This window comes from Salmo salar, chromosome 02 (assembly GCF_965601325.2).
Source record: "Salmo salar chromosome 02, fSalSal1, whole genome shotgun sequence".
NCBI classification, from domain to species: Eukaryota; Metazoa; Chordata; class Actinopteri; order Salmoniformes; family Salmonidae; genus Salmo; species Salmo salar.
In genome coordinates this window covers 87,510,399-87,523,881 of record NC_138292.1, presented here as the reverse complement: position 1 = coordinate 87,523,881, position 13,483 = coordinate 87,510,399, and the positions used below count along the sequence as shown (strand labels likewise).

The window sequence follows — 13,483 nt, the reverse complement described above, 5'->3', positions numbered from 1 at the left end:
CAAATTCCCAGTGGGTCAGAAGTTTACATACACTCAATTAGTATTTGGTAGCATTGCCTTTAAATTGTTTAACTTGGGTCAAATGTTTTGGGTAGCCTTCCACAAGCTTCCCACAGTAAGTTGGGTGAATTTTGGCCCATTCCTCCTGGCAGAGCTGGTATAACTGAGTCAGGTTTGTAGGCCTCCTTGCTCGCACACCCTTTTTCAGTTCTGCCCACAAATTTTCTATAGGATTGAGGTCAGGGCTTTGTGATGGCCACTCCAATACCTTGACTTTGTTGTCCTTAAGCCATTTTGCCACAACTTTGGAAGTATGCTTGGGGTCATTGTCCATTTGGAAGACCCATTTGCGACCAAGCTTTAACTTCCTGACTGATGTCTTGAGATGTTGCTTCAATATATACACATAATTTTCCATCCTCATGATGCCATCTATTTGTGAAGTGCACCAGTCCCTCCTGCAGCAAAGCACCCCCACAACATGATGCTGCCACCCCCGTGCTAAACGGTTGGGATGGTGTTCTTCGGCTTGCAAGCCTCCCCCTTTCTCCTCCAAACATAACAATGGTCATTATGGCCAAACAGTTCTATATTTGTTTCATTAGACCAGAGGACATTTCTCCAAAAAGTACGATCTTTGTCCCCATGTGCAGTTGCAAACCATAGTCTGGCTTTTTTATGGCGGTTTTGGAGCAGTGGCTTCTTCCTTGCAGAGCAGCCTTTCAGGTTATGTCGATATAGGTCTCGTTTTACTGTGGACATAGATACTTTTGTACCTGTTTCCTCCAGCATCTTCACAAGGTCCTTTGCTGTTGTTCTGGGATTGATTTGCACTTTTCGCACCAAAGTACGTTCATCTCTAGGAGACAGAACATGTCTCCTTCCTGAGCGGTATGACGGCTGCATCGTCCCATGGTGTTTATACTTGCATACTATTGTTTGTACAGATGAACGTGGTACCTTCAGGCGTTTGGAAACTGCTCCCAAGGATGAACCAGACTTGTGAAGGTCTACAATTTTTTTTCGGAGGTCTTGACTGATTTCTTTTGATTTTCCCATGATGTCAAGCAAAGAGGCACCGAGTTTGAAGGTAGGCCTTGAAATACATCCACAGGTACACCTACAATGGACTCAAATGATGTCAATTAGCCTATCAGAAGCTTCTAAAGCCATGACATAATTTTCTGGAATTTTCCAAGCTGTTTAAAGGCACAGTCAACTTAGTGTATGTAAACTTCTGACCCACTGGAATTGTGCTAGTGTGAATTATAAGTGAAATAATCTGCCTGTAAACAATTGTTGGAAAAATTACTTGTGTCATGCACAAAGTAGATGTCCTAACCGACTTGCCAAAACTATAGTTTGTTAACAAGACATTTGTGGAGTGGTTGAAAAATTAGTTTTAATGACTCCAACCTAAGTATATGTAACTTCCAACTTCAACTGTAGATATTCCATTTAAAAATGCAGCTGTTTTTCCAGCTACAATAGTCATTTACAACATTAACAATGTCTACACTGTTTTTTGGATCAATTTTATGTTATTTTAATGGATAAAAAAAAGTGCTTTTCTTTCAAAACAAGGACATTTTTAAGTGACCCCAAACTTTTGAACGGCAGTGTATATAAAATGGACAGACTAGGTCTATACTGCTCCTACATGATGTAACAATACATCATGTAGATGTATATAATGAACAGACTAGGTCTATACTGCTCCTACATGGTGTAACAATACATCATGTAGATGTATATAATGAACAGACTAGGTCTTTACTGCTCCTACATGGTGTAACAATACAGTGCATTCGGAAAGTATTCAGACCCCTTCACTTTTTCCACATTTTGTTATATTACAGCCTTATTCTAAAATGGATTTAAAAAAAATGAAATTCTCATCAATCAACGCATACCCCATAATGACATCACAATACCCCATAATGACAAACCAAAAACACGGTTTTAGATTTTTTTGCTAATTTATTAAAATAAACCGAAGTATTCAGACCGTTTACTACGTACTTTGTTGAAACACCTTTGGCAGCGATTACAGCTTCCAGTCTTCTGGAGTATGACGCTACAAGCTTGGCACACCTGTATTTGGGGAGTTTCTCCCATTCTTCTCTGCAGATCCTCTCAAGCTTTGTCAGGTTGGATGGGGAGCGTCGCTGCACAGCTATTTTCAGGTCCGGGCTCTGGCTGGGCCACTCAAGGTTATTCAGAGACTTGTCCCGAAGCAACTCCTGCGTTGTCTTGGCTGTGGGCTTAAGGTCATTGTCCTTTTGGTAGGTGAACCGTCACCCCAGTCTGAGATCCTGAGCTCTCTGTAGCAGGTTTTCATCAAGGATCTCTCTGCACTCTGTTCATCTTTCCCTCGATCCTGACTAGTCTCCCAGTCCCTGGCGCTGAAAAACATCCCCACAGCATGATGTTGCCACCACCACGCTTTACGCAAGGCTTGGCATCAGGACAAAGAGTTCAATCTGGGTTTCATCAGACCAGAGAATCTTGTTTCTCATGGTCTGAGAGTCTTTAGGTGCCTTTTGGTAAACTCCAAGCAGGCTGTCATGTGCCTTTTACTGAGGAGTGGCCTCCGTCTGGCCACTCTACCATAAAGGCCTGATTGGTGGAGTGCTGCAGAGATGATTGTCCTTCTGGAAGATTCTCCCATCTCCACAGAGGAACTCTGGACCTCTGTCAGAGTGAACATCGGGTTCTTGGTCACCTCCCTGACCAAGGTCCTTCTCCCCCGATTGCTCAGTTTGGCCGTGCGGACAGCTCTAGGAAGAGTCTTGGTGGTTCCAAACTTCTTCCATTTAAGAATGATTGCGGCCACTGTGTTTTTGGGGACCTTCAATTCTGCAGACATTTTTTGGTACCCTTCCACAGATCTGTGCCTCGACACAATCCTGTCTCTGAGCTCTACGGACAATTTCTTCGACCTCATGGCTTGGAATTTGCTCTGACATGCATTGCCAACTGTGGGTCCTTATATAGACAGGTATAATCATAAACAATATGATTTCATGTGGCACAAAACAAAAACACAAATTCTCAGTCAAAAATATAAGTCAGAATACAGCTTTTCTATTCTCTCATGTGATTTCAGGTTCTCTGACTGGGAAAATGCCCTTCCACACAGAGAGAGCACTGACTGGACTTTTATCATGCGTGTCCTCTTATGCTCCTTCAGGCTCCTTAACCAGGTAAATCTCTTTCCACACTGGGAACATTGGAAAGGCTTTTATCCTGTGTGTATTCTCTCATGAGCTTTTAGGTCACCTACTTGTGAAAATCTGTTTTTACACTGGGAGCAGTGGTAAGGCTTTTCTCCTGTGTTTGTCCACTCATGCTCCTTCAGGCTCCCTAACTGAATAAAACTCATTCCACAGTGGGAACAGTGATAAGTCTGGTCCCTCTCCTACCAAAGACAGAGTATTTAGTTAAACACGAAAAAGAGAACTGAATTAAATCTCCATAAAATCAAACTTTCTTCCTGCAAGGCTAGATTCCTCAAAAACCTGAAGTCAGTTTTCAGAACATACCATCATTTTCATAACTTGGTGGCTGCCCTAATAATAATAATAATGTAGAACATTAAATCTAACCTTGCTTTCATGTTTATAGGCTGAGCAGAGCTCTATAATAGGGAATGGGAAAGGAGGATACCTTGTCAGTTGTACAACTGAATGCATTCAACTGAAATGTGTCTTCCACATTTAACCCAACCCCTCTGAATCAGAGATGTGCGGGGGGCTGCCTTAATCGCCATCCACGTCTTCGGTGCTCGGCTTTTCTTCAGTGTGTTTTCTCTCATGCCTTTTCAGGGTAGCTAACACAGTAAAACTCTTTCTACACTGGGAACATTGGAAAGGCTTTTCTCCTGTGTGTGTCCTCTCATGAGCTTTTAGGTCCCCTACTCTGGAAAATCTATTTTTACACTGGGAGCAGTGGTAAGGCTTTTCTCCTGTGTGTATTCTCTCATGCTCTTTTAGGTGCCCTCTCTGAGTAAAACTGTTTCCACAATGGGAACATTGGAATGGCTTTTCTCCTGTGTGTATTCTCTCATGCCTTTTTAGGTTACTTAACACAATAAAACTTTTTCCACACTGGGAACATTGGAAAGGCTTTTCTCCTGTGTGTGTCCACTCATGCTCCTTCAGGCTCCTTGACTGAATAAAACTCATTCCACAGTGGGAACAGTGATGAGGCTTTTCTCCTGTGTGTATTCTCTCATGCCTTTTCAGGTTAGCTAACACAGTAAAACGCTTTCTACACTGGGAACAATGGAAAGGTTCTTCTCCTGTGTGTGTCCACTCATGAGCTTTTAGGTCCCCTGATCGGGAAAATCTCTTTTCACACTGGAAGCAGTGGTAAGGCTTTTCTCCTGTGTGTATTCTCTCATGCCTTTTCAGGTTAGCTAACAGGGTAAAAATCTTTCTACACTGGGAACACTGGAAAGGCTTTTCTTCTGTGTGTGTCCACTCATGTGCCTTCAGGCTCGCTAACTGAATAAAACTCATTCCACAGTGGGAACAGTGATAATGATTTTCTCCTGTGTGTATTCTCTCATGCCTTTTCAGATTAGCTAACAGGGTAAAACTCTTTCCACACTGGGAACATTGGAAAGGCTTTTCTCCTGTGTGCGTCCTCTCATGAGTTTTTAGGTCCCCTGATCGGGAAAATCTCTTTTCGCATAAGAAGCAGTGGTAAGGCTTTAATCTTGTGTGTGTCCTCTCATGAGCTTTTAGGTCCCCTACTCGTGAAAACCTATTTTTACACTGGGAACATTGGAAAGGCTTTTCTCCTGTGTGTGTCCTCTCATGAGCTTTTAAGTCTCCTGATCCGGAAAATCTCTTTTCACATTGGAAGCAGTGGTATGGCTTTTCTCCTGTGTGTGTCCTCTCATGGCGTTTTAGGTTCCCTAACCAGCGAAAACTCTTTTCACAGTGGGAGCAGTGGTGTGGTCTCGCTGGTTTGGGCGTCTCTGGGTCTGGTTCACCTGAAGGACTCTTCCTGCTGTCATAGTGAGAGTCTGCTCTTTCTCCTGTCAAAGACAAACAGTATCTAGTTATACAGAGACCTAAATGAAACCTCCACATGATAAAACTGTCTCCTATGAGGTTTAATCTAGACTAGATCCCTCAATAAAAGAGCAGAACTGGTCATCACAGAGTGGCTGTAGTGCTTTGTAGGCTGGGTAAATCCATTTGAATTCAATACATTTTTGACAACATTCCTTTTGATAAAAAAAAAAAGCTTTCCTTACATGTTTGACTGACTATGGAAGAAGTGGTAAGAAAGTTACTTTTTGTAACTGAATGCAAAAACATTCATGAGATATACAGTATCAGTCAAAAGTATGGACACACCTATTCATTCATGGGTTTTTCTTTATTTTTACTATTTTCTACATTGTAGAATAATAGTGAAGACATGACAATTATGAAATAACACATATGGAATCATGTAGTAACCAAAAAAGTGGTAAACAAATCAAAATATATTTTAGATTATTCAAAGTAGCCACCCTTTGCCTTCATGACAGCTTTGCACACTCTTGGCAGTGTCTCATCCAGCTTCACCTGGAATGCTTTTCCAACAGTCTTGAAGGAGTTCCCACATATGCTGAGCACTTGTTGACTGCTTTTCCTTCACTCTGCGGTCCAACTCATCCCAAACCATTTCAATTGGGTTAAGGTCGGGTGATTGTGGAGGCCAGGTCATCTGATGCAGCACTCCATCACTCTCCTTTTTGGTCAAATAGCCCTTACACAGCCTGGAGGTGTGTTGGGTCATTGTCCTGTTGAAAAACAAATGATAGTCCCACTAAGCGCAAACCAGATGGGATGGCGTATGGCTTCAGAATGCTGTGGTAGCCAGACAGGTGTGTGCCTTTCCAAATCAAGTCCAATCAATTGAATTTACCACAGGTGGACACCAATCAAGTTGTAGAAACATCTCAACGATGATCAATGGAAACAGTATGCACCTGAGCTCAATTTCAAGTCTCATAGCAAACAGTCTGAATACTTATGTAAATTAAGGTATCTGTTTTTTCTTTTTAATAAATGTGACATGTTTTCTACGGACCTATTTTAGCTTTTTCATTATGAGGTATTGTGTATACAGTCGTGGCCAAAAGTTTTGAGAATGACACATTACTTTTCACAAAGTCTGCTGCCTCAGTTTGTATGATGGCAATTTGCATATACTCCAGAATGTTATGAAGAGTGATCAGATGAATTGCAATTAATTGCAAAGTCCCTCTTTGCCATGCAAATGAAGTGAATCCCCCAAAAACATTTCCACTGCATTTCAGCCCTGCCACAAAAGGACCAGCTGACATCATGTCAGTGATTCTCTCGTTAACACAGGTGTGAGTGTTGGCGAGGACAAGGCTGGAGATCACTCTGTCATGCTGATTGAGTTAGAATAACAGACTGGAAGCTTCAAAAAGAGGGTGGTGCTTGGAATCATTGTTCTTCCTCTGTCATCCATGGTTACCTGCAAGGAAACACGTACCATAATCATTGCTTTGCACATAAAGGGCTTCACAGGCAAGGATATTGCTGCCGGTAAGATTGCACCTAAATCAACCATTTATTGGATCATCAAGAACTTTAAGGAGAGCGGTTAAATTGTTGTGAAGAAGGCTTCAGGGCGCCCAAGAAAGTCCAGCAAGCGCCAGGACCGTCTCCTAAAGTTGATTCAGCTGCAGGATCGGGGCACCACCAGTACAGAGCTTGCTCAGGAATGGCAGCAGGCAGGTGTGAGTGCATCTGCACGCACAGTGAGGCGAATACTTTTGGAGGATGGCCTGGTGTCAAGAAGGGCAGCAAAGAAGCCACTTCTCTCCAGGAAAAACATCAGGGACAGACTGATATTCTGCAAAAGGTACAGGGATTGGACTGCTGAGGACTGGGGTAAAGTAATTTTCTCTGATGAATCCCAATTCCGACTGTTTGGGGCATTCGGAAAAAAGCTTGTCCGGAGAGACAAGGTGAGCGCTACCATCAGTCCTGTGTCATGCCAACAGTAAAGCATCCTGAGACCATTTTTGTGTGGGGTTGCTTCTCAGCCAAGGGAGTGGGCTCACTCACAATTATGCCTAAGAACACAGCCATGAATAAAGAATGATACACATCCTCCGAGAGCACCCTCCAACATGAAGGGCTTCCCCAGTATAGTACTGTAGAAACACCCTCCAACATGAAGGGCTTCCCCAGTATAGTACTGTAGAAACACCCTCCGACATGAAGGGCTTCCCCAGTATAGTACTGTAGAAACACCCTCCAACATGAAGGGCTTCCCCAGTATAGTACTGTAGAAACACCCTCCAACATGAAGGGCTTCCCCAGTATAGTACTGTAGAAACACCCTCCATTATGAAGGGCTTCCCCAGTATAGTACTGTAGAAACACCCTCCAACATGAAGGGCTTCCCCAGTATAGTACTGTTGAAACACATGGAACAACAGTAACCATAGTAACACATTGGATAACATTTACAACATGGAACAACAGTAACCATAGTACCATATTGGATAACATTCACAACATGGAACAACAGTAACCATAGTAACACATTGGATAACATTCACAACATGGAACAGTAACCATAGTAACATATTGGATAACATTCACAACATGGAACAGTAACCATAGTAACATATTGGATAACATTCACAACATGGAACAACAGTAACCATAGTACCATATTGGATAACATTCACAACATGGAACAACAGTAACCATAGTAACACATTGGATAACATTCACAACATGGAACAGTAACCATAGTAACATATTGGATAACATTCACAACATGGAACAGTAACCATAGTAACATATTGGATACCATTCACAACATGGAACAACAGTAACCATAGTAACACATTGGATAACATTCACAACATGGAACAACAGTAACCATAGTAACACATTGGATAACATTCACAACATGGAACAACAGTAACCATAGTAACACATTGGATAACATTCACAACATGGAACAACAGTAACCATAGTAACATTGTTTCCCCCAGAACATCATTACTGTTGTTCCATGTTGTGAATGTTATCCAATGTGTTACTATGGTTACTGTTCCATGTTGTGAATGTTATCCAATATGTTACTATGGTTACTGTTCCATGTTGTGAATGTTATCCAATGTGTTACTATGGTTACTGTTGTTCCATGTTGTGAATGTTACGCAATGTGTTACTATGGTTACTGTTGTTCCATGTTGTGAATGTTATCCAATGTGTTACTATGGTTACTGTTGTTCCATGTTGTGAATGTTATCCAATATGGTACTATGGTTACTGTTGTTCCATGTTGTGAATGTTATCCAATATGGTACTATGGTTACTGTTGTTCCATGTTGTAAATGTTATCCAATGTGTTACTATGGTTACTGTTGTTCCATGTGTTTCAACAGTACTATACTGGGGAAGCCCTTCATGTTGGAGGGTGTTTCTACAGTACTATACTGGGGAAGCCCTTCATGTTGGAGGGTGTTTCTACAGTACTATACTGGGGAAGCCCTTCATGTCGGAGGGTGTTTCTACAGTACTATACTGGGGAAGCCCTTCATGTTGGAGGGTGTTTTGTCTTTGACACTTCAGCAACTGGTTCCAGTGTGTCAGTACAAGACGACTGGTTCCAGTGTGTTAGTACAAGACAACTGGTTCCAGTGTGTTAGTACAAGACAACTGGTTCCAGTGTGTCAGTACAAGACAACTGGTTCCAGTGTGTCAGTACAAGACAACTGGTTCCAGTGTGTTAGTACAAGACAACTGGTTCCAGTGTGTTAGTACAAGACAACTGGTTCCAGTGTGTTAGTACGAGGCGACTGGTTCCAGTGTGTCAGTACAAGACGACTGGTTCCAGTGTGTTAGTACAAGACAACTGGTTCCAGTGTGTTAGTACGAGACGACTGGTTCCAGTGTGTTAGTACAAGACAACTGGTTCCAGTGTGTTAGTACAAGACAACTGGTTCCAGTGTGTTAGTACAAGACATGGAGATGGTTGCATGGAAGTTCCTTTATATAATGTGGAACTGGAATCTGATCTCATGTCTCATTCCGTTGTCGTTGGAGTGAGGCCTAGCCTACCAGTGAAGGGGGTCTCATTCATATTGGGAAATTATTTGGCTGGAGGGAAGGTTGTGCCAAATCCTGTTGTTTGTAAGGAACCCAGTATGAATGAGGGTGCGCACTCCCTCAACATGATCAGGACAGAGAAACCATACACGCGCTCCCTCAACATGATCAGGACAGAGAAACCAGACACACGCTCCCTCAACATGATCAGGACAGAGAAACCAGACACGCGCTCCCTCAACATGATCAGGACAGAGAAACCAGACACGCGCTCCCTCATCATGATCAGGACAGAGAAACCAGACACGCGCTCCCTCAACATTATCAGGACAGAGAAACCAGACATGCTCATTGCTCACATGGAGCACTCCAAACAAAAAGACAATGGAAAAATTGACAAATGTTGTAAATGATGGTTCTGAAATAAACCAAAACTGGTTTCTCACAAGTGCAGCAGGTTTTGAACAGACAACGTTTCCACTCCGAGAATGACAACAGTAAATTACTGTAATTAATACATTTATTAACAGAAATGAATGTAACCAAATGTCAGGAAGTAACAGTACATTTACTACTGGTGACATTTGTTAATTGAAACACAGCTATTTCTTTTCTTCACATCGATCACTCCAGTGTTAATTGCTAAACTGTAATTACCTCTGTAATTACCCATTTATTGCCTTCCCTCCTTACTTCATTTGCATATGACAGCGATGATAGGTTTTCTATTGTGTTATTGACTGTACGTTTGTTTATCACACGTGTAACTCTGTGTTGTTTTTGTCGCACTGCTTTGCTTTATCTTGGCCAGGTCGCAGTTGTAAATGAGAACTTGTTCTCAACTGGCCACCTGGTTAAATAAAGCTGAAATAAATAAACCCTGATTCCATCCCATAAGCCTACAAGCTTGTGATTTGAAACCAAACACAGCTAAAAAAAAAATAATTAAGAAGCTAATGATCCCTGATTCCTCTGTGGCAACATCATGCTTTCTGGTGAAGTATTTTATTTATTTCTGTATAGACAGGAGTAATTACATCATTTGGGTACATTTATTTACATTTATTTACCTGTTGGACCCACCATTATGTCATTTCTCTCCTGTTCTATTAGACCCACCACTATGTCATTTCTCTCCTGTTCTATTAGACCCACCACTATGACATTTCTCTCCTGTTCTATTAGACCCACCACTATGTCATTTCTCTCCTGTTCTATTAGACCCACCACTATGTCATTTCTCTCCTGTTCTATTAGACCCACCACTATGTCATTTCTCTCCTGTTCTATTAGACCCACCACTATGTCATTTCTCTCCTGTTCTATTAGACCCACCACTATGTCATTTCTCTCCTGTTCTATTAGACCCACCACTATGTCATTTCTCTCCTGTTCTATTAGACCCACCACTATGTCATTTCTTTCCTGTTCTATAGGACCCACCACTATGTCATTTCTCTCCTGTTCTATTAGACCCACCACTATGTCATTTCTCTCCTGTTCTATTAGACCCACCACTATGTCATTTCTCTCCTGTTCTATTAGACCCACCACTATGTCATTTCTCTCCTGTTCTATTAGACCCACCACTATGTCATTTCTCTCCTGTTCTATTAGACCCACCATTATGTCATTTCTCTCCTGTTCTATTAGACCCACCACTATGTCATTTCTCTCCTGTTCTATTAGACCCACCACTATGTCATTTCTCTCCTGTTCTATAGGACCCACCACGATGTCATTTCACTCCTGTTCTATTGGTTTTCATATCAACATTATTTTGTTGTCCAGAAGCCGAAGGCACAATCCTAGTTGTTGCAGCTTTAGACTCCCCCTCTTTCTAAGTTTCTAACAGACATTTTCATCTCTGTCAGATATGAACCTCTACCAGGTGGACTGTATAGAACGGTGTGTTCATCTCTGTCAGATATGAACCTCTACCAGGTGGACTGTATAGAACGGTGTGTTCATCTCTGTCAGATATGAACCTCTATCAGGTGGACTGTACAGAACGGTGTGTTCTAATAAAAACACTATAGGAGTTGTCTCCAGATGGCTATGCATATTCATGTCATGAGGCTAGTATAGATAGGCGGGAGATAGACAACCCGTAGTGCCGCTTTGTGGACAATGACTCCCCTTGTTAGGGTAGAGAGACATCTTGTCAGTATATCCATAATCTTTGGAGTAGCCAACCCAACTCTCACATGGCTCTATTGGGGGACACGGTGTGTAGTAAAACATCACTACATTAAAATCACTACATGCCGTGATCCCCAGTCTGCGGCCAGCAGATAGACCCTTCTCAAATATATATTATATATGTTAAGTCACTTTTAGGAAACGGAACTGAGAAAACAAGGGGTAGCTTGCTCTCTACGTCGTCTGATTCTAGACATATCAGTCATCATCCCAGGGCCCTCTGTTGAAGAGGTATTGACGAGCCAACTCCGAATATCCAAAGTTAAAAACTAATTGAAGGCGGTACTTACTGGTGTTAATCAGATCTCCTGTCTCCTCCTCTTCATCTTCCAATGTGACAGTAATCTCCCCTTCCTTCTTCACTCCAAAAACTGCTTCCTCCTCTTCTTTTACTGTAACATCCTCCTCCTCTTTCACTCTGAACGCATCTTCCTCTTCTTTAACTGAAACGTCTTTCTCTTCTTCTTTCACTGTAACAGCCTCACCCTCTACTTCTTGTTTTACTGTGACATCCTCCTCTTCCTTCTCCTCTTTCACGACAATGTTCAGCCCCAGAGCTTCTTTCTCCGTCCAACAGACCTCCTCTTCTTTAGCAGGCAAGGAATACATCAGTGAGCTCATGGTCGGGGATGTTAGCTAGCTAGCTAGTTAGCATGAGCGACTAGTTTAGTGCTAGGCTAACTTATCAAGCCAGCTAGTTGACTAACAATGTACCTAACGTTATAACATTTAAATGGGGGCAATTAACTAGATGTCAGAAGTATATTTAAAACACAGAGGCAAATATGCACAAAAACAGTCTAAATGTTTCGGCTGTTGGCTACCAAGGTGGCTGACTCGTTGTTGTTGATCCGTTCCGTCCACTAGATTATACGTCACGCTAGCAGCATCGCCTGAAAGACGCACATCGCCGTCTGCTGACTGGAGTGGGTACCGGCGTTAAGATACGTTTTTTTTTCATCAAATCAAATGTATTTATATAGCCCTTCTTACATCAGCTGATATCTAAAAGTGCTGTACAGAAACCCAGCCTAAAACCCCAAACAGCAAGCAATGCAGGTGTAGAAGCATGGTGGCTAGGAAAAACTCCCTAGAAAGGCCAAAACCTAGCAAAAAACCTAGAGAGGAACCAGGCTATGAGGGTGGCCAGTCCTCTTCTGGCTGTGCCGGGTGGAGATTATAACAGCACATGGCCAAGATGTATAAATGTTCATAAATGACCAGCCTGGTCAAATAATAATATTCACGGTTGTCGAGGGTGTAACAAGTCAGCACCTCAAGAGTAAATGTCAGTTGGCTTTTCATAGCCGATCATTGAGAGTATCTCTACCGCTCCTGCTGTCTCTAGAGAGTTGAAAACAGCAGGTCTGGGACAGGTAGCACGTCCGGTGAACAGGTCAGGGTTCCATAGCTGCAGGCAGAACAGTTTAAACTGGAGCAGCAGCACGGCCAGGTGGACTGGGGACAGCAAGGAGTCATCATGTCAGGTAGTCCTGAGGCGTGGTCCTAGGGCTCAGGTCCTCCAAAAGAGAGAAAGAGAGAATTAGAGAGACCATACTTAAATTCACACAGGACACCGGATAAGACAGGAGAAATACTCCAGATATAACAGACTGACCCTTGGCCCCCCGACACAAACTACTGCAGCATAAATACTGGAGGCTGAGACAGGAGGGGTCAGGAGACACTGTGGCCCCATCCGACGACACCCCCGGACAGGGCCAAACAGGAAGGATATAACCCCACCTACTTTGCCAAAGCACAGCCCCCACACCACTGGAGGGGTATCTTCAACCACCAACTTACCATCCTGAGACAAGGCCGAGTATAGCCCACAAAGATCTCCGCCACGGCACAACCCAAGGGGGGGCGCCAACCCAGACAGGAAGACCACGTCAGTGACTCAACCCACTCAAGTGACGCACCCCTCCTAGGGACGGCAGAGAAGAACACCAATAAGCCAGTGACTCAGCCCCTGTAATAGGGTTAGAGGCAGAGAATCCCAGTGGAGAGAGGGGAACCGGCCAGGCAGAGACAGCAAGGGCGGTTCGTTGCTCCAGAGCCTTTCCGTTCACCTTCACACTCCTGGGCCAGACTACACTGAATCATAGGACCCACTGAAGAGATGAGTTTTCAGTAAAGACTTAAAGGTTGAGACCGAGTCTGCATCTCTC

General features: G+C 42.9%; 1 protein-coding gene across 1 annotated transcript; it reads right to left on the bottom strand.

The window, feature by feature from the left end:
* Positions 1-1,960: 1,960 nt before the first annotated feature.
* Positions 1,961-12,587, bottom strand: LOC145862982 (uncharacterized). Its single transcript, XM_082967951.1, has 2 exons — positions 11,600-12,587; positions 1,961-5,047 (listed from the first exon to the last, which is right to left on the bottom strand). Exons 1-2 carry the CDS (start codon positions 11,928-11,930, stop codon positions 3,762-3,764), a joined length of 1,617 nt encoding a protein of 538 aa, XP_082824077.1. The 5' UTR covers positions 11,931-12,587; the 3' UTR covers positions 1,961-3,761.
* Positions 12,588-13,483: the final 896 nt, after the last annotated feature.